Here is a 26,866-nt window from a genome sequence, read left to right as displayed (position 1 = left end):
TCCCACCGCAGCAAAGATTAGGCAGGAGGGAGGCTCTGACCCCTCTAGGGGCTCTCTTGCAGTATTCCGAGGCCTCTGGGTGCAATGCTGGAATGTCGAGTGTGTGAGTGAGGAGGCCCCGCACCTTGCGCCTCAGCTCCGTGCGACTCATCCGTGAGTGGTCAGCCAATGGCTGCCAGGCGAGGAATCGTCACAATCAGATGTCTTGGGCTCGCTGTGGGTCTGGCGAGCCTCTCAGTGAGCTCTCTCCTCCCCGGTAGTCAAGTAGAGCCCCCTGACCAGGCTGTGGGCCTCACAGTCTATAGCGGGCGGAAAGCAAAATGGCGGCTCCTGTTTCTTCCCGGACCGGGCCACGGATCCCGCGAGTGCAGGGTGGAGAACGCACCTGCAGGGCGTTACGGACTGTCACAGTGATCTGCTAGTTCCTTAGGCCCTCATGAGGTTGCTGCCAGCGCCATGCAGGCCAAAGCTGAAAGGGCGAGTGGATGCCGATTGCCCGACCGGCTGCGTCCAGGGATGCAGGAATCTCCCGGGTCTCGGGGCTTCCAACCTGTGTTGCGGTAGGCGGCCATGGAGTGGTGGGTGCTCAGGTCCATTGAGCGCGTGAGGCAGAGTGCACTTGTGGAGGCCTTCCGCCAGGCATGGCCGTCTGCTGGGTGTCTCCCCGGCGGGAGTCAGTAGCTGCAAAGTAGATGGAGCCAGCCAATGCAAACTCTGGCGACAAGATGGTGGCCGCCCGATAGGTCGTGTCCTGGGCCTGGCCCGCCACCTCAGGTGGTGGACAACTCTCGATTCACAGGACCTCCAGATAGTGGTACAGGCGGCAGTCAATGCCCACGTTCTGTTGCTCTCAGGGGCCGTGTTGCTTCACCGGTGCCGGGGATCTCGCCACAGCTGGACTCGTGGCTTCTGCCTCGGCCGCAGGACCTTCAGGGTGCTTCGCTGAGGGATCAGGCAGGTGGGCTCCAGTGATCCAAATACTGCTTCACTGAGGCACCAGGATAAGCAGGAGTCGATGCCCTTCGATGTCAGGAGAGTTCTATGTCGGGGAATGGGGCAAATACAAAGCGGATGATTTGGCAGGGCTGGAGGAGAAGAGTCTGGCGTCCTACCGTGCCGCCATCTTGGCCACGCCCCCTGGGTGTAATATTTTGCTATATTCGACTGCTGGACTTGCTAAAATGTGACAGGAACGTGTGCATGTTTAACAGTTAACTAAAGGTGGAAATTTACCCATTTGAACTACATTTACTTGCAAACCAATAAATATGGATGAATACTAATAGGAAGGTCAAAAAATAAATCTGGATAAATACAGGCAAACATGTTTTAAAAAAAATAGCATAAAACCAGGAGCCCTAATTATAACAGACTTGAAAATAGGGAAAGGGCTTTGTCATGATGCGCGACGACCAGGAGTCGGCTTTGTAATCAGCACACATCACTGGATGTGTTATCCAATCACCTGCCTCAATCCAAGTATGCAGGTACAGAGTTGCTAAAATTGATGCAATGTCTCTCTCACGTTGTGTTGATGGTTTAAAAGTTGTACTGCGCTTAAATATGAAACCAAAACAATCTTTTCATATGCACTGGTTTCTGATTCTTTTGGATCATGTACAAGCTTTATAAAACCTCCTAATAAAATAAACAATTTATTTTTTAGAAAAGATCAGGAAGGAAGGAATTTTTGTCACATTCACATCATTGCAAGACACCGAGAGTAGTACTAGACCATTTATTCACATTGGAAGAAACTAAGGGGGTCTATCAACCAGGGGCTCACATTTTATGAGACTGAAAGGTGGGGTACACATTGCTGACATTTCTGATCCCTCTCCATGGTTTCTAAATATAAATCATCTGTTTGATTCTCCTCATTAACCCCCTCCCTCCCCTCCAATGGTGGTCAGAGAATGTATCCTTTTGGAACAAGGCTCGAGGAGAGATAAGACCAGCTTTGTCTTTCCCTATTCAGGCAAACAGATTTATTTATTTGTTTTTTTCTATTAAGCGGACATAGTCTGAAAGGACATTGGAGCACTTTAGAAAGGTGATTAACTCTATACACTGTATAGTATAAGATAGTTTACAGTGTTCAACCATCTAGGATTAAAGTCGGTACTTTCAGCAAATATTTATTTTATTACAGATCAGTATGTTAAAAAAAATACATGGAGCAAAAGGAGAAAGAATACAATTGTTGCCTACATGTGATATAGTAGATTGTAATCACTGCTCTAAGTAGAGGCCTTTTATTCGCAGGTTGTTCAGCAAACTGTCATGCAATGTCTGTACAAATGGTGGCACCTCCTGTCCCACATGAAACCATAAACCGGATACACACATACTTCAGGCTGCAAATACCTAAGGCCAGTAGCATCTGACTTCCATCTGACCCCAAAACTCCACTTGCCTCTCCTGGGTAGTATTGTTTAATGAAATTAACAAAATGCCAATGATATATAGCATGAACATAACATCCAAGATAACAAACTGCACCAATGTGCCCAAAACTGTGGATATGAGCCCTAGAAGGCCTTGCAGAGCAAATCTCATAACTGAGTAAATAGGCAGCACCAGGTCCTATCACAAGGTAGCCAGAATAGCCCTTATACCTACAGCAGACTGGGTGTAGGTAAAGAAAAGTAGCTGTTGCTTTCTGTCCATTTGCTGCTATCTGGAGAGTGCATATTGTCACCTCTGTAGGAAAGGGGGAAGTTGTCCTGGAACCTTTTCTTGACTAATTCTTCGGCACCTTTGATGACTGCCACTGTTTATGTTCCTTTGTTCCACATTGTGCTCAGTTACTTCATCCCCCTATAGCTGTTGTCGTGTAGTTCCTATAAACATATATAGGATCTGCACGTTCAGACAACATACACTGTGGGATTGGTGTCCAGATTAATTCCAGACACCCCCACCGGGTATGTTCACCTGTATACCAGCTAGCTCACAGTGTCACTATAAACCCTTTTTACCAAAGAGAGAATAGTTTTTAGCAACTATTGAACATAACAACTCTGTCCCATCGTGGAAACAGTGCAGTACTTTTCGCTCAGTTACTCGTGCTCACTTTTGTTTCAGAGTAATGCACAGAATAAACAGTAGGGACCTTTTTCAAAAAGCATTTATTGAACCAGCGTCATTCTGCTGTAAAATAGGTGTGCTGAAACAACCATAAGACAAACAGATCTAAATGATTATAAGAACCAAAAGAGTAAAAGGATGGTAAATTCCTACCATTGTGCTAGAACAATGAATACAGACCAGAATATAAAATATATGACAGTAATAAATTCCTACTCCTACAATTCAACACTATCTTGATGTACCTACGTGTACCTAACATGTATGTAGATGTAAAGCCAAGAATCTTCGTAGGATAAAGCCAACCCCATTACCTGAAATGAGAGACTGTGTGACCCTGTCTTGTTCTGAAGATGGACACACTGCGAGGGATGTTACACCACTGCGATCTGGAGTGTCTGCCTCCAGGAACCTCAACGTCTCGCGTCAGTGTGTCAGTATGAAAGTCCTTCTTCGCCTCCACCTGCCTCACGAAAGATATGGTGTTTATATGCCCAAAGTGGTACCCTCAGGGGATCTACCTTGCTGTGTCATGTCGGACTAGGATGACGGAAGGAATAACCCTTATACATAGTTATTATGCAGGAGATGGTAGTCTTGCTGAGATTCCAAGAATCCTCATGCATAATGGATGAGGCTAGTTTTTACGAGAAAAAAAACACGTCCTGTAAGCAGTACTGTAACTAGCTATAATGTCACTACCAAGAACCGTTATGTAGTGTAATGGCAGGGGAGATATAGATAAAAGGTTCGGTTATTACCTGAGCCTATATTGGGGTATCTGTATGAAACATAACACTGTGAGCAAGTGTGGGTTTTTTAAACAATGCCTTGTCTCAGTAAGTGGTAAGTGCATGCATATGGTTTTACCTGTATGTGGAGCTTCTGATGTTATATTGGCTGTGTCCTTCTAATAAATGCCTTGTCACTTTCTTTACATTCATACGGTTACTTCGTTAAGAACACTGTTGCTTTTTTATCCTTCAGATTTTCCCAGAGGAGACTTTCTGATGTTGTTTTAAATCTCCCTTGCCAATAAATGCCTTGTATTGTTTCTTCCCAATGTCGCCTTTATGTTGTATTAACACTCCATTTGTACTTAATGCTTTGCCACACTCTGCACATTGATACGGTTTCTCCCCAGTATGGATTTTCTGATGTTGATTTAGCTGCCACTTTCTTATGAATGCTTTGTCACACTCTGTACAATAAAATGGTTCTGATGTCGATTTAGCTGCCACTTTATTATAAATGCTTTGTCACACTCTGTACATTGATATGGTTTTTTCCCCAATATGGATTTTCTGATGTTGCTTCAGTTCTCCATTTCTTATGAATGCTTTGCCACACTATTAACATTGTTATGGCTTCTCCCCAGTATGGATTTTTTTATGTCATTTTAGCTCTCCATTTTTTATGAATGCTTTGTCACACTCTGTACATTGATATGGTTTCTCCCCAGTGTGGATTTTCTGATGTTGTGTTAGCTCACGATTAGTTATGAATGCATTGTCACACTCTGTACTTTGATATTGTTTCTTCCTAGTGTGGATTTTCTGATGTAGTTTTAGCTCTTCATTAGTTATAAATGCTTTGTCACACTCTGTACATTGATATGGTTTCTCCCCAGTGTGGATTTTCTGATGTTGTGTTAGCTCACGATTAGTTATGAATGCTTTGTCACAATCCGTACTTTGATATTGTTTCTTCCTAGTGTGGATTTTCTGGTGTAGTTTTAGCTCTTCATTAGTTATAAATGCCTTGCCACACTGTGCACATTGATATGGTTTCTCCCCAGTGTGGATTTTCTGATGTTGTGTTAGCTCACGATTAGTTATGAATGCTTTGTCACACTCTGTACTTTGATATGGTTTCTCCCTAGTGTGGATTTTCTGATGTAGTTTTAGCTCTTCATTAGTTATAAATGCCTTGCCACACTGTGCACATCGATATGATTTCTCTCCAGTGTGGATTTTCAGATGTTGTTTTAGCTGCCACTTTATTATGAATGCTTTGTCACACTATGTACATTGATATGGTTTCTCCCCAGTGTGGATTTTCTGATGTTTTAGCTCTCCATTTGTTATGAATGCTTTGTCAGACTCTGAACATTGATATGGTTTCTCCCTAGTGTGGATTTTCTGATGTAGTTTTAGCTCTTCATTAGTTATAACTGCCTTGCCACACTGTGCACATTGATATGATTTCTCCCCAGTGTGGATTTTCTGATGTCGTTTTAGCTCTTGATTTCTAATAAATGCTTTGTTGCATTCTGTACATTCATACGGTTTCTCCCCAGTGTGGATTTTCTGATGTTGATTTAGCTGCCACTTTCTTATAAATGCTTTGTCACACTCTGTACATTGATATGGTTTTTCCCCAGCATGGATTTTCTGATGTTGCTTCTGTTCTCCATTGGTTATAAATGCTTTGCCACACTCTGTACATTGATATGGTTTCTCCTCAGTATGGATTTTTTTATGTCGTATTAGCTCTCCATTTCTTATGAATGCTTTGCCACACTGTGAACATTGATATGATTTCTCCCCAGTATGGATTTTTGTATGTCGTTTTAGCTCTCCATTTGTTATGAATGCTTTGTCACACTCTGTACATTGATATGGTTTCTCCCCAGTATGGATTTTCTGATGTTGTGTTAGCTCAGGATTAGTTATGAATGCTTTGCCACACTGTGCACATTGATATGGTTTCTCCCCAGTATGGATTTTTGTATGTCGTTTTAGCTTTCCATTTGTTATGAATGCTTTGTCACACTGTACACATTGATATGGTTTCTCCCCATGTGGATTTTCTGATGTCGTTTTAGCTCTAGATTTCTTATAAATGCTTTGTCGCATTCTGTACATTCATACGGTTTCTCCCAAGTGTGGATTTTCTGATGTTGATTTAGCTGCCACTTTCTTATAAATGCTTTGTCACACTCTGTACATTGATATGGTTTCTCCCCAGCATGGATTTTCTGATGTTGCTTCTGTTCTCCATTGGTTATAAATGCTTTGCCACACTCTGTACATTGATATGGTTTCTCCTCAGTATGGATTTTTTTATGTCGTTTTAGCTCTCCATTTCTTATGAATGCTTTGCCACACTGTGAACATTGATATGGTTTCTCCCCAGTATGGATTTTTGTATGTCGTTTTAGCTCCCCATTTGTTATGAATGCTTTGTCACACTCTGTACATTGATATGGTTTCTCCCCAGTATGGATTTTCTGATGTTGTGTAAGCTCAGGATTAGTTATGAATGCTTTGCCACACTGTGCACATTGATATGGTTTCTCCCCAGTATGGATTTTTGTATGTCGTTTTAGCTTTCCATTTGTTATGAATGCTTTGTCACATTCTGTACATTCATACGGTTTCTCCCGAGTGTGGATTTTCTGATGTTGATTTAGCTGCCACTTTCTTATGAATGCTTTGTCACACTCTGTACATTGATATGGTTTCTCCCCAGCATGGATTTTCTGATGTTGCTTCTGTTCTCCATTGGTTATAAATGCTTTGCCACACTCTGTACATTGATAAGGTTTCTCCTCAGTATGGATTTTTTTATGTCGTTTTAGCTCTCCATTCCTTATGAATGCTTTGCCACACTGTGAACATTGATATGGTTTCTCCCCAGTATGGATTTTTGTATGTCGTTTTAGCCCTTCATTTGTTATGAATGCTTTGTCACACTCTGTACATTGATATGGTTTCTCCCCAGTATGGATTTTCTGATGTTGTGTTAGCTCAGGATTAGTTATGAATGCTTTGCCACACTGTGCACATTGATATGGTTTCTCACCAGTGTGGATTTTCTGATGTCGTTTTAGCCCTAGATTTCTTATAAATGCTTTGTTGCATTCTGTACATTCATACGGTTTCTCCCGAGTGTGGATTTTCAGATGTTGATTTAGCTGCCACTTTCTTATAAATGCTTTGTCACACTCTGTACATTGATATGGTTTCTCCCCAGCATGGATTTTCTGATGTTGCTTCTGTTCTCCATTTGTTATAAATGCTTTGCCACACTCTGTACATTGATATGGTTTCACCCCAGTATGGATTTTTTTATGTCGTTTTAGCTCTCCATTTGTTATAAATGCCTTGCCACACTGTGCACATTGATATGGTTTCTCCCCAGTGTGGATTTTCTGATGTCGTTTTAGCTCTCGAGTTCTTATAAATGCTTTGTTGCATTCTGTACATTCATACGGTTTCTGGATTTTCTGATGTTGTGTTAGCTCTCCATTAGTTATAAATGCTTTGCCACATGGTGCACATTGATATGGGTTCTCCCCTCTGTGGATTTTCTGATGTACTTCTAGCTCTCTATTTGTTCTATATGTTTTGCCACATTGTGTTGTCATCTTCTACATATTCACACGGTTTCCCTTATTTGTTTTCTTTCCTATACTTGGTTAGTTCTTCCTTCGTAATGAGCATCTCATTCGACTTGCTTCAGTTTGTTCAGTGTGTTATGTCTTCTATGTATATCAGCTGATACCTAAGTGCCAAGTGCAGACCTCACTGGACAGTACGGGTTTTCAGCTGTAGAAAAAGACTTTGGCACGGCATTAGCCTTCATGGGAAGTGATCTCGAGGCATACTTTTTTTCCATCACTTACCAAACAAGTAACGTTTACTGCCTTCACCTTTTTCGATCATTATTGCATTTGTTTCACCTATAAGACAAAGATTTAAAAATAAAAACACACTGGATAAGCTTAAATGCAGAGTCCATCATGAAAATCTATTGGCATGTAATTGTTCATAAAGACAAATGCGCTGAAGAAATTATAGATTACACTTTCAATGTGAAGATGCAGTAGACAGAGTAAGGGCATACGATCCTTCAATGATCCCTTTCTATTGAGGAGTGCGGACTAAAATAGCAACCAAGACACCAGAGAAGGTTCCTTGTTCATTGAGTGAGACCCTCTCCCTACGACGCACTACAATGCTGAATACATAGCAACACAATGCCTCCGTTCTTATCCAGGGAATGCTTCCTATTCTCACACAGGTTTAACAAAAATACAAAATGGAGCCTTTTCCAGTGAATGGACCATGCAAGACAGAGCATCACAATAACGGCAAGAAACATAAGCGACTGCTGCAAGGGAGTCCCTTTATAGTATCAGAGAGTCTGGAATAGGCTAGACAGGTAATCTGAGTATCTTCAACATAGTGTAACTCCAGAGATCCGAGACTCTGACCATATCTAGTCAAGGAACAGGCGGACTAGAACCATTTTACGTCAATGTAATAGAAAGAGGCACTGTTCCTCCAAGAGACGGGATTCCATGTAAGACTTAATCGTCACAAATAAATTCTCTTGGAAAACTAGATTCTATTACCTCCATTGTTCATCACCTCTTACACCGTCACACACTAATATACACCAGTGATCAAATGTACCACCAAAACAATCCTTGATTATCCAGTTTAATATGAAAACAAAATATATATATATATATATATATATATATATATGCCTCCAACCGGTTTCGGTGCAAAGAAACCTCCCAAGCACTTTCTCCAGTGCACGGACACAAAATGACGTTCCAAGCCCAGTCTTCAAGTCATCATTGTTTATTTAATCATAAAGTGCGGGGGTGCAAATCATAGAACATTGAACAGACGCGTTTCGGGCGTGGCCACCCTTGCTCACTGTTGGCGGTAAGGTGGACAAACTAACGTTTATATAATACACAGTACATTTTGAAAAAAAGCGCAGTTAAATGAGAATTGCGCGTCATAACAAAATTAAGAAACATAGTGTAAGGACTAATACAGATTACAAGGTCAGGAATGCAAACTAACATATGTCAGCCATCTTAGCTTAGTCAAAAACATTTACAATTCAATAAATCTAGTGCATAACAAATCATGCAGGCACATAATGGTATTCCAGTGATATCCCTGAAATTATTTCATTCTCTAAATATGATAATTTTGAAGCAATTGTGTTTGCAAATACATTGATTTTTTCTCAAATATAAGATTCTTGTTATCTCTATGTTGCCTTTCCATCCATTGATACCATAATACCACATAACATGATGATATTTGACAAAAAAAAAGTTTTTGAGTACATTCAATTCTGTGTTAACTGAGCACAAATGCCCCAAATGTCCTTACCATTTTTTATATGATGTTTCAAAATGTTTTTAAACTGGTAGTTTAATACAACTGATGTCCATCTTATGATAAAAACATAATGTTTCAAAAAAGGGGAAGTGACAAAATGTCAGCGATCAGGCTCGTTTTGACAAGTTGTATGTGAGGTTAAATCCAACACCAAAATCAAAAAGGCAAATACTGTGTCTAAAATAAATATTTTCAACTAAGGTGTAAATCTCTATAGTTGATATTAATCAAACTCTCGGATGTTTGCGCCACATCCTATTTGCTCCATGAGTCACACAGTAGGAGACATATCCGAATCCCATTATATATCAAATAATTACATTAGTAGCTCCAATTGCACACCTTGACTTCTACTATGGGCATTCTGGATCTAAACAGAAACACATCACCTGGAAGACAGTAATATATGGAGAATTATAAAAAATTCCTCAAATCCTCTCCCATATTTAAACCTGCAGGGGTTTTACTGTTGAGTCTTATAATATACATTGACTCCAGTTGTCTTAATTTCTTTTCGTAATCCCCTCCTTTTTTGGATGTTCTCACAGCATCTATTACAAAATAGTTTAACTGAGATAGGTTTCTATTGTGAACTTGGTCAAAGTGACGAGCTACAGGGTAGCTCTGATCGCAATTCACAATAGCCCGAAGATGCTGGAGAATACGCTGATACACAGGTAGTTTGGTGCTCCCTATGTATCTCAAATTGCAAGTGCAGGTTAAAACATACACTGCTAACTCTGTTCTACAGGTGTAGTGAGCTTTAATTGAAATGGGTTTTGGATCAAAGGGAGTTGTGTAGGTCTTGGTATTAATGCCAAAATGGCATGCACGGCAAGAGATGCAGCGGTAGAAACCCTTACGGGGTGACAACCAATCATCATTCTTAACAGTTTCCGGTGCACTCGATACCAGCTCATTACGCATACTGTAAGCCCTTCTAAATGTTATTGTTGGTTTATCTGGTAAGATATCGTTAAGTACAGGGTCAGTAAGAATTACAGGCCACTGTTTTCTCACCAGGTTAGAAATATAGCGGGCTTGTCTGCTGTAGCTGGTAATTAGTCTAATTTCATTGCTATTGTCTGTCGAGTTTGTTACATCTTTATTTGTTGAAGTTTCTGCTAATAAACTCATCCTATCAAGTTTATTTGCCTTGATTCTGGCTTTATTTAATGCAGTTCTTTTGTAGCCCCTTGCTTCCAAACGGAAACTTGCCTCTTTCTGGTGCTGATCACGAAGTTCTACCGTGCTGCAAGTCCTATGTATTCTAAGGAACTCCCCATAAGGGATTGCTCTGATGGTGTGTTGCGGGTGAAAACTTTGTGCATGCAGGATGCTATTTCCCGCTGTACTTTTCCTAAAAAGGCTTGTAGTGAGGGTATTATCCACTATCTCAACCAGAACATCAAGAAAACTGATTTTGTGTTTGCTTATTTCAGCAGAAAATTTCAAATTGGAATTATTTTTGTTGATGCTAGATACAAACAAATTGGCATCTTCCAAACTCCCTCTCCAGACAATAAAAATATCGTCAATATACCTGATGTATTTCACAATGTTGTTATTCCAAAATGTGGAATGTTCCACCTTGAGGACATGCTCCTCCCACCAGCCCACGTGGAGCCCCGCGTAGCTGGGGGAGAGGCATGCCCCCATAGCCACACCCCTCAACTGCTTGTAAACCTTATCATCAAAAAGGAAGACATTTTTATTAAGGCAGCGTTCGACCATAGTGATCAGCATGGCATTGTGCTTGTACAATTCAATAGGCCTTTTATCCAAATAAAATTTGATAGCTTTTAGGCCTTTTCCATGTGAAATACTAGTATAAAGACTAGCAATGTCCATTGTCATTAACAAATATTCCGCAGACCAATTGCATTGGTTGATATTCCTAAGGAATTCTGTTGAATCCTTGATGTAGGCAGGTAATTTGATTACAAAGTCTTGCAGGTAATGGTCAATATATTTTGAAGTGTTTTCAAATAAACTGTTTATAGCGGATACTATTGGCCGCCCTGGAATCGGAAAAACATCCTTATGAACTTTCGGGATGAAATAGATGTTTGGTAATACTGGATGATCTTTTTGTAAAAAGTTCATTTCATCCTTAGATAGAAGACCTTCTCTTTTCCATCCATGAAGTTCCTTATAATAAGCTTGTTGGATGGATCTGGTAGTTTTGAAATCAATTTGTGTATAACATTCTGGATCATTGAGATGTCTGTATGCCTCTTCCATATATTGTTGTTTGCCCCAAAGTACAATGTTCCCACCTTTATCAGATGGTCTGACAATGACTGTTTGATTGGTTTTAAGTTTTTTCATCAACTCATTATATGGTCTTGTCCTGATATTTGTTACTCCTTCATTTTCTTTGGTGCGTTTATTAAGTGTTTTGAGGCCATCTGTTATGAGCTCTGCATATACATCTATTGCATCTTTAGGCATTGTTGGCATAAAGGTTGATGGTAATTTGAAAGGGCTCTCTACAGTTTGACCCAGATTGATACCCTCTTCTCTGGCTACATCCTGTGTGTTTTGGAGGGATATATCCTCAGTTGATCGTAATGTATGCATTGTTTTCATTAATGCAATATCTTTAGCTTGCAATCCACTCTTTTTCGTTGATGAGGTAGGAGCCATTGTTGTGGCTTTTTTCGTTGTTCCTACTCCTTCTTTGATTGCAAAGTATTTGCGTAATTTTATTTTCCTGATGAATTTGAATATATCCACTCTGGTGTGGCCGTAGTTGAAATTGCTTTCTGGGCAATAGGAAAGTCCCAAAGTTAAAAGTTGTTTCTCTGCCTGATCCAATACAACATCAGTAAGATTAATGATAGTATTGTCGTTTACTGCTTGTTGCTTTTCCAATTCCTTTTTTTCGGCGGTCGTCCTCTTCCTCTTTGCGCACTTCCTGCGCTGTCTTCGCCTTGAGTTCCTAAGTTGCTTGTTTGTGCGTTTCTGGAGCGTAATGTGCCCCTTCATTGCATCCTCATAAACTCCAACTCTTCTCTCAGGGTCAGTTGACCCATATCCCCTTCCTTTGCACCTGGGATTCCGCTGTCAGAGTCTTCACTCGTTGGCACTAAACTTTCATTGGATGTTGTGGCAATTGAATCGCCCAAATTCACTGTTGCGGATTGTGCTTGTGGTTGGGCTTGTGCTTGTTTGGGCACATTTCTTCCAGATGCCCTTTGCCTGCGTAAGTGGTCGTATTTTCGCGCAAATGTATAAATTTGCCCTAATTTATAGTCCTGTTCGTCTCGGGCAAACTTGTATACTTTTCTGGTTTTGATTGTTGCTTCATGTTTGCTCAACCGTTTTTTGATGTCTTTACGTGTCTGTTCAATCAGCGCCTGGTCTTTGGCAAATTGCTCTTTTGCAAGTTCTTCATTGATAGGTGTGATTTCCAAAAGATCCTTATCTCGATCAATTTTGGCATATTTTATCAAAAGGCATAACAGTCTCATCGAAGCTTCCAAATTAGATTCTGCCCATTCCTTAAGGAGCATAGGGTTTGGATTGTCGAAACTAGGCACTAGCATAATCCTTAGGCCTCGTGGCACTCTGCCTACTTCGTGGTATTTCGCTAATGAGCGGATCTCCCACCACTTTGTTAATTCACTTCTCATGTGTTTTTCTAAGTCCCTTAATAATTTTTTAATATCATTCTCCGTTTCAGTTTCTGTGTGTGCATTTCTGCTTTTGTCTCCACTCTGTGTGACTTTGGGCAAATTGAGAAACAGCTGATCGAACGCCTCCTCCCGTTCCCGCTCCTCCGACATTCTCTTTTCTTTGCCCCACTTTGTTATGCACAAAAGTTATCAATTTTAGGAAATGGCACGTTAGAGTGTGCCGCTCCTTACCGCTGGTTAAAGGAACACCTCTGCAACCTGGAGAGAAAATCACGGCGTCTTTTCCCAACACGGCGTCTTTTCTCAACACCTCCGGGATACTTTGCACGGGATCCCCGTTCGTCGACGGATACTCCCGCAGCAGTTCACTCTGACGTCGGCAGCTTCGCTCGTAGCTCTCATCCAGGGGGCTGACGTAGTTTGCTTCCCAAAGCAAAAAATCCAAATGGTCCGTTTTTCGAGTCAGCCAACTTTATGCAAAGGGGTCTGTGCTAACAGGAACCGACCTCGTCCTGTGTTAATATGCCTCCAACCGGTTTCGGTGCAAAGAAACCTCCCAAGCACTTTCTCCAGTGCACGGACACAAAATGACGTTCCAAGCCCAGTCTTCAAGTCATCATTGTTTATTTAATCATAAAGTGCGGGGGTGCAAATCATAGAACATCTAACAGACATGTTTCGGGCGTGGCCGCCCTTGCTCACTGTTGGCGGTAAGGTGGACAAACTAACGTTTATATAATACACAGTACATTTTGAAAAAAGCGCAGTTAAATGAGAATTGCGCGTCATAACAAAATTAAGAAACATAGTGTAAGGACTAATACAGATTACAAGGTCAGGAATGCAAACTAACATATGTCAGCCATCTTAGCTTAGTCAAAAACACTTACAATTCAATAAATCTAGTGCATAACAAATCATGCAGGCACATAATGGTATTCCAGTGATATCCCTGAAATTATTTCATTCTCTAAATATGATAATTTTGAAGCAATTGTGTTTGCAAATACATTGATTTTTTCTCAAATATAAGATTCTTGTTATCTCTATGTTGCCTTTCCATCCATTGATACCATAATACCACATAACATGATGATATTTGACAAAAAAAATGTTTTTGAGTACATTCAATTCTGTGTTATAAATATATATATAATAATTTTATTTTTTTCTCACAAAGTTCAAGTATAATCAATCTAAAACCAGATAAAAAAATAATTTGACGACCACATATAAGACACACACATTTGTCATAAAAAATGTTAATTTGCAGGAATCAATTAGAGTAATTGCACTGTCTGAGGGTTTTCTTAACGTGAAACTTTGTCACTCAAATTTAACAAAACTAGGCGTTGACGGGTTTCGGTGGATAAAACAGAATAAGACTGTCTTCTTCAGGACAACAAGAATATATCCCTCCTAACAAATAATACAGCATTTGCCTGTATAGAGAACATAGGACATATATCAGATAAAACCACATTAGCTTAAATCTTAAACAATCTATGTAAAAAGAAAATACACTTTTCAGTTGACTTAAAACAGGGGTCTGATAGACCCTCTTATTCTACCAAACAAAAAAAGGTTCAAAGCCGCAGGGTCCTCGGGGCATTTTTAAGACCACACAGGATTTAATCCCCAACACTTAATCACTAAACAGTACGAAATCCTTGGGTCTATTACAAAAATCAGAGAGTGTGGCGAACCACTACTAGATAGTTTGTGAACAAAGACATAAATGATACAGAACCAATGACTATGCGCCACAGAACTAACTGTGTGCACTTCCCTTTTCAGGACGAAATCCCTCACTCACCAGAGATGACATGCTTCATCATATGGAATTCTCCTCCCAGAGGAAAAACCTATTTCCTCTGGGGGCTACAACCCCTCTCTGAGAGGGAGGAGCTCAGGGATGTTTTGAATAGCTGGTAGGATACTCTAAACCCACATATGAAGAGACAGCTGTGTGAATGAGGGTGCAGCGCAAAGAAAGAAAAAATGTGGGGATAGTGAAGTTAAACTAGCAAAGGAGCGTAAAAATTCTACTTTATTTAGATACGACCCCTGCCAGGATAAAAAAACAGTGCACCAGCGGTATGGATTTAAACCGCGACGGTGAGATAGAAAGTAATGATCAACATGTTTCAGCCATAAACCTATATGTAGGCGAGGCTATCGTCAGGACCTATGATGCTGCTGCTTAGTGTGAGTGATACAACAAAAAAGGATACAAGGATAGAAACTGTTCTTAATCTGTCTGTTGCATAGCCACTACTGGGTAAGCAACCACACCTCTACCTGGCGACAGCTCAGGAAAGGAGCACCATTCTCTCCCTCGGTACGCCAGCACAAATTGAGCCTGTGACCGGAGGTGACCATCTTATTCTTCTGTTTCATAAATTGGTACCAGACAATGCATTTTTTTAGAAAGATTTTTATGAAAAAAAAGTATCTTGTATGATAAATTATCATAGTGGTCCCATCAAGACTACGTTATAGAAGCCAACACCAAACATCACTTCACTGCACTTTTACCTCTTCATTCTATGATCCCAATAGGATCAACTCACCTAGTATCTTCTACGGTGAGGCACGCTTAAATCTGTCAGAACTGTTCTTAAACATTTTGAGATGAACTCCCCTTCCTGATTAAAACAAAGATAAACAGAAGAATAGAGTTACTCACGATGGGAACTAAAACCCATCAGGGCTATACTCATAATTCTAAATAGATACAACCTATATGTACTACCTAGACATATCTATTATCCATTTCACAACATGTAGCAGTAGATAAAATTCCTATTGAGGTACTCTCTACACTTCCTACATAGCTCATCCATAGAGTAGATTCCAATATGACACTAAGATCGGAGTAACGAACAAAGAAGGCATAAGAAATTGTTTTTCAAAGAAAAAATAGCTGGGTTGATTTTTGCAATCTTTGAAAGAGATCACTGTTTATATGATTGCTGATAGATCAGATTATGCCAGATGATGTCCATTTGAATCTATTGTTTATGAAGGGATTCACTTTTATAGAATGCACACAATAAAATGACTTTTTAGCTGCAAATCTGTATGTAATTATATTGAGGACTACAGCTATGTTTGTGAACCAATTTAGTCTGTATGTCTTGGTAGTATGTCTTTCTAGTTTGTTTTCAGTGCTGGTTTGTCATGCTTATATACATATTTAAGTATTATATTACTAATTGAATCTTGTCTGTGCAGTCTATTTTTCCAATCCTATCTACCTACCCCTGCATGTGTTGATATAGCGGTCTACCTGCTCACCCATATATGTATCTACTGGTCTATCAATCTATTTATCTACTGTCCCGCTATATTTGAAACTATACCGATTGTTTTGACTTCTATCAATCTTTGCAAATCTCTCAGTCTATCTTTCAATGTACCTATCTTTTCAAGTGTATCCATCTCTATCTACAAAGTTATCTTTATCAATCCATCTATCAAACCTTGTCCCCTTGTCTAGGAGGCTGGCTCTCTATATGGTGTTCTAAAATGAAGACCACCTTGTCCACGAGTCCCCATGAGATGTACAGAGGCAGCAACAGATAATATGAATGCTCTATTTTGTGGTAATTTCCGCGAGCAGTTAGGCTTATCAGGAGGTCCTGCTAAGCATTTGTTGTTACACACAGTGGCAAGAAATGAGGCACACACAAGAATAAACTCAAGACCAATGTGTAAAAATAACACAGATTTGTATATAATTTTTAAGACTACGAACACAGTTCTAAGGTAAGTACTTTCGGAGTTACGAAATATATCACTTTTGTGCGCCATTACGCACCATAGGAATCAATGTGGGAAAACATGAAAAATGCATATAATATCAGGCAATGCTTTCATGAAATTCACCTTCTCGTTTTAGGTTGATGTCAGCATCAGGTTCAAAGTTCCGGCAGGAGAAGTTCAAGAGCGGCCCGGATCGGGATGGAGCAGAGTCCTGAGGGTCTTAAAGATTAGTGTGCAAAGACAAAGGGGGCCATGTAAAAACACACTTGAAGGTGGACTTACAGGTAACTCTGGTGGGTCTGGGAACCAAGGGCGAAGGCCTTTTGGTCAGTGCTGGGGTCGAGTGCAGAGTAACCCTGGTCGGTGAACTCTTCTCTGTTCACTGAATTTTTCGCACTCCAAGGAGCTTTGAAAAATCCTGGATAATTTCCCTGCAAGATATCTCAACACGGGCGGTCGTGGGTGGGTGTTACCGCTCGTATTGAGAAACCTTTAGTTCGTGTTGAAGAAGCGGCCGCTCTAGTAGTACTTCTACTCGAGTGACAGAACTTTACGCAGTCAGTGCGAACTCCGAGAGGTAACCTACTCCATCGCTCATGGATCTCCGTGCAGTTTGGCAGAGATTTTTTGTCACTTAGCAGAGTTCTGAGTAGCGGAACTCCAACTAGGCTTTGTGCAGGGAGATAAGGCAAACAGGGCATCATGCATCGTAGTGCCCTCACGGTCAGGAACTGGCAACTTGGAGAGGCAATCTTGGGGCAGCTGGGTCACTAAGGAAGTGGGTCTCGGGTGTCTTGATGTCCCTTGACAGGTGCTTAGTTTGGGTGCTATGGGAATCAGGGTGGACTGTTATTCTCGGTTTTCATCGTTGGGAGTACCCTGGGTATTGGTAGGCCGCGGTTCCGTAAGGTCCCTGGGCCTCCAAACGCATTGGAGTGGCAGATGTAACCCTTCGGAGTTGTACATTTTCTTGCTTGTGTGTTGCATCAAGGTAGTCAATGAGCAGCAGTTGATGAACAAGTGTAACACACAGCTAGGACACATAGCCACAGCGTGGCGATTGTGCTGGAACAAGAGAGAAAGACATCGGAACAGCCATGTAACCTCACAGGGGTGGTTTCACTGTTTCTAAAACTGAGCAACGCATGGATTGTAGAAGAGGGGCGGGACACATGGGAATGAACACTACATTTCCCACGATTCGCGATTCATCTTGAACATGGAAGAGGAACCTCTTCGTGGGTTAGAGGAGCAAAGGAGCAATAAGTAAGACAACAAGGCGGTGTAGAATATTCTTGCTAGGATGTTCCTGAATGTGCTGCCGAAATTAGTTGAGTATCGTTTCCCAGTACTGTAAGGGTGCTTGCACCACCTTCGATTTGTTTTTGTGTTAGCAGCTCTGAGAGTGAGGGGAACCTCATGCAGTGCTCTTGTTACCTGACTGGGTGTTTGGAGAGATGTTCTGTTTACCGGCGTGGTGACTACCTGTTGGACTTGACCCTTTTGGCAGGTTCACCCCTGAACTTTTTGCCTGTTAATATGACCTGATACTAGTAGTCTGTGGCCTCTGCTCACTTTAGCACTGTGGCCCAGTGTAAAGTGCATGGGGGAGGCCAGAGATAGGCACACGGTGCCCATTTGGTGAGCGGGCTCCCAGTTGCGGGACGCTCCGACAGCGGGGTATATTTTGGTTTTAGAGCTCGCGTGGCCCTAGTGATGGTCAGGATTATTTCCGGAGCCAGTGCGCTCCATGGGGCCTGATTTATTTTCAGAGCCAGGTGGCTCCACCACCCCGCAGTATTTGTTTTAGAGCCCAGATGGCTCCAACCAAGGGGACACATAATTGTTTACAGGGCCAGAGGGGCCTGTGTCCTTTCCCCAGTGCTTGGGGACATGCTTCTTTCCAGAGCCAGATTGCTCCAACGTTGAGCAGTTATTTCAAGGGCCAGTGAGAGACCATGCCTCATTTGATTATTTACAGCTGCGCATCACTTAGTGCCAGCTGCTCCGTTTAGGCTCTCATGTGAGATTCACAGCTGCCAAGGAAGTAGTGGGCAGCTGCTACATTTAGGTTTGCGCAGTGGCGCAAACTTGACCTTCGTTGCCTAGGCAGCAGCCCTGACTTTGTGGACATAGGGCATTTTAGCCCCCCTGTTTGAGATGGCCAGTTGGCCAGGTGTTTGGTTACATTTATAGGGTGCCAGGCCCTAATGTGATGTATGTGCTAATGTGATGTGGTGCTAGGAAATGTAATGCATTTAGTATGTTTTACGCACACTGTTTGATATCTCTAAATATGGTTTATGATTATGATGTTGTTTTGCATATCATGGTTTATGCTAGTGAGATTATGTTTCACTCTGTGATTTACGCCCCTAATGTGAGTTATGCTTAGGAGGTTAGGGTCATACATGCCATACATATTGTAAGCATTGCCAATGCTTGTTTGCCGGATATATTGTTTTAGCATCGCCAATGCTTGTTTTGGCTACTGAGGTGTTGTGCATAATGTAGTTTATGTCACAGACTGATGCTAAGTACAGTGATTAGCAGTGTTTACTGGTTGTACTTTTATGACCTAGTTTTCTTTTTACTAAGTTCACTTTGTGATGGTTTTGACAGTGGTCCATGTGGCCCTGTCAGGTGTACATAATCCCTTGCAAATATTCCCCAGTGCCAGTTGGCACAGTGTACATTATGTGTTTACTATTCTAATGTAAAACACACAAGATGATGGACGGAATGTTGCACAATGGCAAAACATTCACCCCCAGTCACAGATCTGGGTTTAATCCATCGTTATATTGCTCACCAAGCCACCCCGGTTCAGACATGGCCATATGCAAATCAGTCTTGACCCTGTCCCTCATGGGAACAGTCCAGACCGAACTGCCAAGCCATGTCTTCCCTTGACCGGAATCAAGCATCCTAGGACCGCTTTCTGGCTATCAGCATTCATCAGCCAGGATAGCTTGACTCCAGTGGCTTAGTGAGCACGGGACCCACGTCTGGGCATACCCTTCCCACATAGGGTGAACAGCAAAACACACAAGATGATGGACGGAATGTTGCACAATGGCAAAACATTCACCCCCAGTCACAGATCTGGGTTTAATCCATCGTTATTTTGCTCACCAAGCCACCCCAGTTCAGACATGGCCATTTGCAAATCAGTCTTGACCCTGTGCCTCATGGGAACAGTCCAGACTGAACTGCCAAGCCATGTCTTCCCTGTACCGGAATCAAGCATCCTAGGACCGGTTTCTGGCTATCAGCCTTCATCAGCCAGGATAGCTTCACTCCAGTGGCTTAGTGAGCACGGGACCGACGTCTGGGTGAAATGTTGCACAGTGGCAAAACATTCACCAGCAGTCACAGATCTGGGTTTAATCCATCGTTGCTCACTTTGCCACTGGATTCAAGTTAGCCTGGCTGATGACAGCTACAATGCCAGAACCCGGTCCCAGGATGCTTGTTTCCGGTCCAGGGAAGACATGGCTTGGCAGTTCGGGCTGGACTGTTCCCATGAGGCACAGGGTCAGACTGATTTGCATATGGCCATGTCTGAACTGGGGCTGCAGAATGAGATAAAGAATGGTGATGGATTAAACCCAGATTAGTTGACTAGGGGTGAGTGTTTGATTTGCTCAAGCGCTCCGTCCATCATCCCCTTTTGTATTGCTTTGTTCGCCCTAAGTTGGCAGGGTATGTTCAGACGTGAGTCCCTTGCTCCCTTTGCCACTGGATTCAAGCCAGCCTGGCTGATGACGGCTGCAATGCCAGAAACCGGTCCCAGGATGCTTGTTTCCCGTCCAGGGAAGACATGGCTTGGGTAGTTCAGGCTGGACTGTTCCCATGAGGCACAGGGTCAGAATGATTTGCATATGGCCATGTCTGAACTGGGGTGGGAGAGTGAGCTAAAGAATGGTGATGGATTAAACCCAGATCAGTTGACTGGGGGTGAGTGTTTGATTTGCTCAAGCGCTCCGTCCATCATCCCCTTTTGTATCGCTACTATTCTAATGTGTTTTGAGAATACAAAGGCTATTTTTGATATAACCTTGTATGGAGTTCCTTTTGTGGTGTGCCTGGGATGTTGTTGCTGTTGTTATCTGCGTGCGCAAATGCTTTACACATGGCTTCCGGGAAAAGCCTGACTGCTCGTGCTAAGCTACCAAAGGGGTGAGCAGGAGTTATCTTTGGTGTGTAACTCCCATGCCCTGACTAGAGTGGTGGTCTCTGCCTGGCTTTGGCGCAAGCCTTAGCCAACCAGAGATCCCATTTCTAACACTACCACTACCTAGTTGGGCGCTTTGTTGACAGTGCGATACAATGTGTAATTATTGCTCTGAAGGTCATTTTGGATCAGGCGCTATTGAGCAGCTACCAGCTACGTTGTTCTATTAATGTTCTGGCTTCACAGGAGAGAATAGGATTTCCTCATTTCTAGCAGAGTTTTCAGAGTTATTGGAGATATTGGTCAGTACAGTGAATCCAGTGCATATAATTAACTACGAGACATTCATTTGAGTGCTTACTGTCAGACCACAAATACTTGGTGATTAAGGACTAAAAGGGGTATGACGGAATCCCCATCATCTAAATATGTTTACAAACACGGCTCTAATGCTTAAGCAGTGTCCGATGTAATTATGACTGATTAGGAACTAAAGCAAGGATATATTTTAACTCCCTTAATTTTTCCTTTTATATATGTGTGTCAGTTATCAACCAAGTACCTGAGTCTTGACTCCACAGGGTCAGAAGAATTGATCTTGATTTTTTATCTTTGAAGAATTCTTCCCAATTCCTCCACTTCACTGCAATCGAAATATATTCAACTAGCAGTAAAGAAAGGGAAAGGGGAATGGGAATGAAAAAAGAGACTGCCACTGTAAGATTACTTGCTGATCACCCTCTAATGGTTTTCAGTTCCTGTAACAACAAAAAGACAAGGTTACAGATTCTTTCTTTTAACTACTTCTCCTGCTCTAGTTTCTATTTTATTCTTATAAGCTATTACCTGCTTAATCAGTGGTTTTAGCTTCTCTCTGTGAATAGTCTTTTAATATGCTGTAGTTGAAGTCTTTTATTTTGATTGTCTTTTTCTGTCCTTTTTTACTCTTCTTTTTCAGATGCAGTACTTGTACATAAAAGATCAAGCCGACTTGTTGGTGAGTATATATATATATATATATATATATATATATATATATATATTTTCACCTACAATAGTTTTTTAAATATTCAGTCTTTTGTTTTGAGAATGAAATCATCTCTCATGTATATAATCTTCCTGTCCTTTTCTATCTTAGATATTTTTTCTCTTCAGTTAAATAGTTCTTTGATGTTTAAATTATCCTTTAATATTCTTGCGCTGATAAATAAGATGCACAAATGCTGAGTTCTATTATTTATCATGTATGAAGTCTCAAACTGAATTCTGTGTCTTTTCAAGTCTCTAGTTAGTTGATTAATTTCAATGAAAATCGACTAACTTCTGAGAATACAAAGTTCTGAACTGTTTTTTCCTTTTAGAATAGATTAATAGTACTTGAATTTTCTCGACGATCGTTTCTAACGCTGGAATTCCACTCTAAATCTCTTCTGAATCTCTCTGCAACTTCCGAGTAAGAAACTGATATTTTCTCCGATTATCCTGACTGAAAACTGAGAGCTCTGGCGACTCCCAGCTGATTTCTCCGATGCATATTTACAACAAGGGGTGGTGATGGACAGAGTCTCTGAATTAAGCAGAATACTCTCACCCAGTCAAGAGATCAGGGCTAGATCCAACACCGTTTTTTAGCTCATTGCACCATCCCAGTTTCAGAACCTGGCTGTATGCAAATTAGTCTGTCCCTGGCCCAGTGCATCATGGGAACAGGGCAGACCAGACTACAAAAGCCAATTCTTACACTGGGAAGGAAACAAGCTTCCGGGGACCGGTTTCTGGCATTTCAGCCGTCTTCGGCCCGGCTTGCTTGAATCCTGATGGTGCAATGAGCAAGGGACTCACATCTGAGTATACCCTTCCACGCTTAGGGTGGACAAAAATATTTACAACAAGGGGTGGTGATGGACAGAGTCTCTGAATTAAGCAGAATACTCTCACCCAGTCAAGAGATCAGGGCTAGATCCAACACCGTTTTTTAGCTCATTGCACCATCCCAGTTTCAGAACCTGGCTGTATGCAAATTAGTCTGTCCCTGGCCCAGTGCATCATGGGAACAGGGCAGACCAGACTACAAAAGCCAATTCTTACACTGGGAAGGAAACAAGCTTCCGGGGACCGGTTTCTGGCATTTCAGCCGTCTTCGGCCCGGCTTGCTTGAATCCTGATGGTGCAATGAGCAAGGGACTCACATCTGAGTATACCCTTCCACGCTTAGGGTGGACAAAAATATTTACAACAAGGGGTGGTGATGGACAGAGTCTCTGAATTAAGCAGAATACTCTCACCCAGTCAAGAGATCAGGGCTAGATCCAACACCGTTTTTTAGCTCATTGCACCATCCCAGTTTCAGAACCTGGCTGTATGCAAATTAGTCTGTCCCTGGCCCAGTGCATCATGGGAACAGGGCAGACCAGACTACAAAAGCCAATTCTTACACTGGGAAGGAAATAAGCTTCCGGGGACCGGTTTCTGGCATTTCAGCCGTCTTCGGCCCTGCTTGCTTGAATCCTGATGGTGCAATGAGCAAGGGACTCACATCTGAGTATACCCTTCCACGCTTAGGGTGGACAAAAATATTTACAACAAGGGGTGGTGATGGACAGAGTCTCTGAATTAAGCAGAATACTCTCACCCAGTCAAGAGATCAGGGCTAGATCCAACACCGTTTTTTAGCTCATTGCACCATCCCAGTTTCAGAACCTGGCTGTATGCAAATTAGTCTGTCCCTGGCCCAGTGCATCATGGGAACAGGGCAGACCAGACTACAAAAGCCAATTCTTACACTGGGAAGGAAACAAGCTTCCGGGGACCGGTTTCTGGCATTTCAGCCGTCTTCGGCCCGGCTTGCTTGAATCCTGATGGTGCAATGAGCAAGGGACTTCTCCGATGCAGCAGTTGAAGTAAGCAGAGCTTCTAACGCTCGCGCACAAAGTAAAGGATCTCCTTAGACGCTCAAACACTAGAGCGCCACAACGACGGCCGCCATATTGAGTTTCAGCGCAACAGCTAAGATACAAACTAATGATTGAAGAAACGCTCTAACACAAATGACAATCTGAATACTGGGACTATGGCCGCCATCTTGAAATTCCACGCGGCCACAAAAATAAACTAAATAAATTGCTGAGCTACTAATTGTCTCCAAGATAACTGTAACTTCTTTCTCTTACTTCTTGAAAACGCTTTGTGACCCAAACGCCTAGAGATTGCTTGTCTGGAAATCATATTCAAACTATGACCCAACCTGACAATGTGATTCACCTAATCAATTTCGTTTAACAATTTCCCACCAAATTGGAAAATGTTAAGTGTTATTCTTTTTTGTATCCCGATGACTTAATCTTATTGGATCTCACTCCAAAGAAATCTAAGTGTTTTATATAAATATACTTTGAAACATTACGTTAAGATGAATGTTCAGAAAAGTAACATCAGATTCGCTGAAGCAAGTAAGGAAAAAAATATGTATTGCTGGAAATCGGGGAATGATATAATGAATCAGGAGAAATATCCCTGTTTCTGTAGAATTTTCTCCCAAAATCTAGATTCAAAATTCCATACCACATATTTAAGCTTGAAGGCTTTAGGCCGCAGGGAAGCGACTCATTCATTATAAAAAGATATTGGGAAAATATACTTTAAGCACCTTAATATGATACATATTGGTGGGAATCCGCATTGTCTCATTCCTGTGAAATCTGTCAACTCCTATGGTGGTCTTGGTTCCAACGTAAGGGTCATAGATACAGGAAGTCCATGAGTGCCATACATATTGTAAGCATTGCCAAAGCTTGTTTGCCAGATATATTGTTTTAGCATCGCCAATGCTTGTTTTGGCTACTGAGGTGTTGTCACCACTGCTTGTTTGTTGAAAGGTAACCTCCTGCACATTTCCTGCTGGCTGCTTTCTCCTGTTGCTAGGCAACCCCTACCTGTGAGTGTGGCAGTTGTTGTCCACTGCTGCCTGACAAGCTAATGGTACTTGGCTTTGTTTCGGTTCCTTCCTTGTCAAACAGCTGACTCCTAGCAATGCTCTCAAGGGAATTCCTCAGCTTCCTTCCTGCAGTGTCTGGTGCTGATCAGCTCCCTTTCCTTGAAACGCCCACAGGGAATTCCTCTGCTTCACTCCTTGCAGCCTCCTGCGGCAGCCAGAACAGATTGCAGAATAAGGCCTCCCTGGCCAACAGCTAAGTGGAGTGTGCTCACAGAGACTAGTTGTGTGTCTGAAGTTTGTGCTCATAGAGTCATTGGGGCCAATTCCATTGTGGTTTGGAAGGCCTCCTAACAGCATTTGCTCCGTCAGATTTGGATTGGGAATGTGTCTTTCCGACCAACCGAGTACGATGCAGTTAGGCGTTATGAAGATCCCAATCCTAACTCGATGCCATTTGGAATGACTGAGCCGTATGGAGCAGAATCATACGTCTGTACGGGCAGCGTTTCCGACCGGCCGATTATGATGCTGGATTTGGACAGCCTTTCTGAATTGTGCTGTCCGACTAGAATCAGCAGTCGGAATCAGACTTTGGGAGCCTGTAGCGGGTCCCCCTGCACTCTGAGCCTTCCCAATCGGGTCTGTGGGGTACCCATGGGTCCCCCTTACCAGTCATGTATAGTGTGGCAGGCACCAGGGAGTGTCCACCACAGGGTGCCCGATTTTGTCTTAGCCACCCCTTTCTTCAATGGGAGCCTAAGCATTTGGTCGGATTGAAGTCAATATGAGTCCAACCAAATCGTAACTGGAAGGATCCGGATGCATCGTACTCGGTCGGTTGGATTCTCCTGATCCGAGTCCGTCAGAAACCATTCCCAAACCGATTTGGTCTGGAAGATTTCCAAACCGCATCGGAACAGGGCTCCTAGTGTATTTTGACCAGTGCTCAGAAAGACAAGTTGTGTGCTTTGAAATGTGCACTAACGCTTCTGTAATCACAAATGTAAGCAGAGTAAAGCAGTCTGTTTGGCAATAGCAGAGCCCTTTGGACCTTTCTCTTTTTGGGACAATCTCTGCCCTACTGTGTTGTGAACGCACATCTAGCATACTCTATTGTTGCTTTTTTTGATATGTTCGTTTGGCGTGCACGCCTCCTGTTAAGGGCTGAGGGCCATCCTGTTATTTTCTGTTATGATTATATTATTATTTTACAGTGTGTAATGACTTCTAATGAGAAACTACTACTACTACTTTGAAAGCACAAGGATAGAATGAGAGTCCCTAGAGGCAGTGATTGCGTGTACTAATTACCCTGCAAGACTTAACTCAGTGAAGAGAGTGCACATACAGGTGATTATTATATGAATGTATGTAGCATGTTGGTCACTGTGTAAGCGCTTATGCATCGCTGAAACCTGTTCTCTTCCCCCATGTAGCATTGTCTCTTCAACCATGTAGGAGCGATGACATGATTCAGAAAAGGGGGTGGTGATGAACAGAGTGTCTGAATTAAGCAGACCACTCTTACCCAGTCCAAAGATCAGGGCTTGATCCATCACCGTTATTTAGCTCACTGCCCCATCCCAGCTCAGAACCTGGCTATATGCAAATTAGTCTGTCCCTGGCCCAGTGCATCATGGGAACAGGGCAGACCAAACTACCAAGCCAATTCTTCACCAGAAAGGAGACAAGCTACCGGGGACCGGTTTCTGGCATTTCAGCCTCGTCGGCCCGGCTTGCTTGAATCCTGATGGAGCAGTGAGCAAGGGACTCATGTCTGAGTATACCCTTCCACGCTTATGGTGGACAAAATGATTCAGAAAAGGGGGTGGTGATGAACAGAGTGTCTGAATTAAGCAGACCACTCTTACCCAGTCCAAAGATCAGGGCTTGATCCATCACCGTTATTTAGCTCACTGCCCCATCCCAGCTCAGAACCTGAGTGATGACATGGCCATAATGAGGGACTAACAAGCCTCATAATCAATCAGATGGCATCATTTATGAAAGAAAATTACACAAGCCAATTAAAAACATGGGGGGAGAGTGGGCCGAGCTTCCACTCCACACTCCATACTCCATTACTGCATGCCTCGCAAAG

At 42.2% G+C, this 26,866-nt stretch overlaps 1 protein-coding gene across 4 annotated transcripts in view; it reads right to left on the bottom strand.

Annotated features, from left to right (window-relative positions):
• Positions 1-3,114: 3,114 nt before the first annotated feature.
• LOC144807654 (uncharacterized) overlaps positions 3,115-26,866 on the bottom strand; it is a 77,061-nt gene continuing 53,309 nt past the window's right edge. For 2 of the 4 annotated variants that reach the window (XM_078673277.1, XM_078673276.1), the window contains exons 3-4: positions 15,460-15,534; positions 3,115-7,777 (exon numbers count right to left, since the gene is read on the bottom strand). In XM_078673277.1, coding sequence (XP_078529403.1) covers positions 5,846-7,462 — 1,617 coding nt within the window. In that variant the 5' untranslated portion in view covers positions 7,463-7,777; positions 15,460-15,534 and the 3' untranslated portion in view covers positions 3,115-5,845. The remainder of the gene's footprint in view (positions 7,778-15,459; positions 15,535-26,866) is intronic. The other 2 variants (XM_078673279.1, XM_078673278.1) reach the window with 1 other exon arrangement.

Source organism: Lissotriton helveticus, chromosome 1_2, assembly GCF_964261635.1.
Source record: "Lissotriton helveticus chromosome 1_2, aLisHel1.1, whole genome shotgun sequence".
Taxonomy (NCBI): domain Eukaryota; kingdom Metazoa; phylum Chordata; class Amphibia; order Caudata; family Salamandridae; genus Lissotriton; species Lissotriton helveticus.
This window is presented reverse-complemented; position numbering and strand designations above follow the sequence as displayed.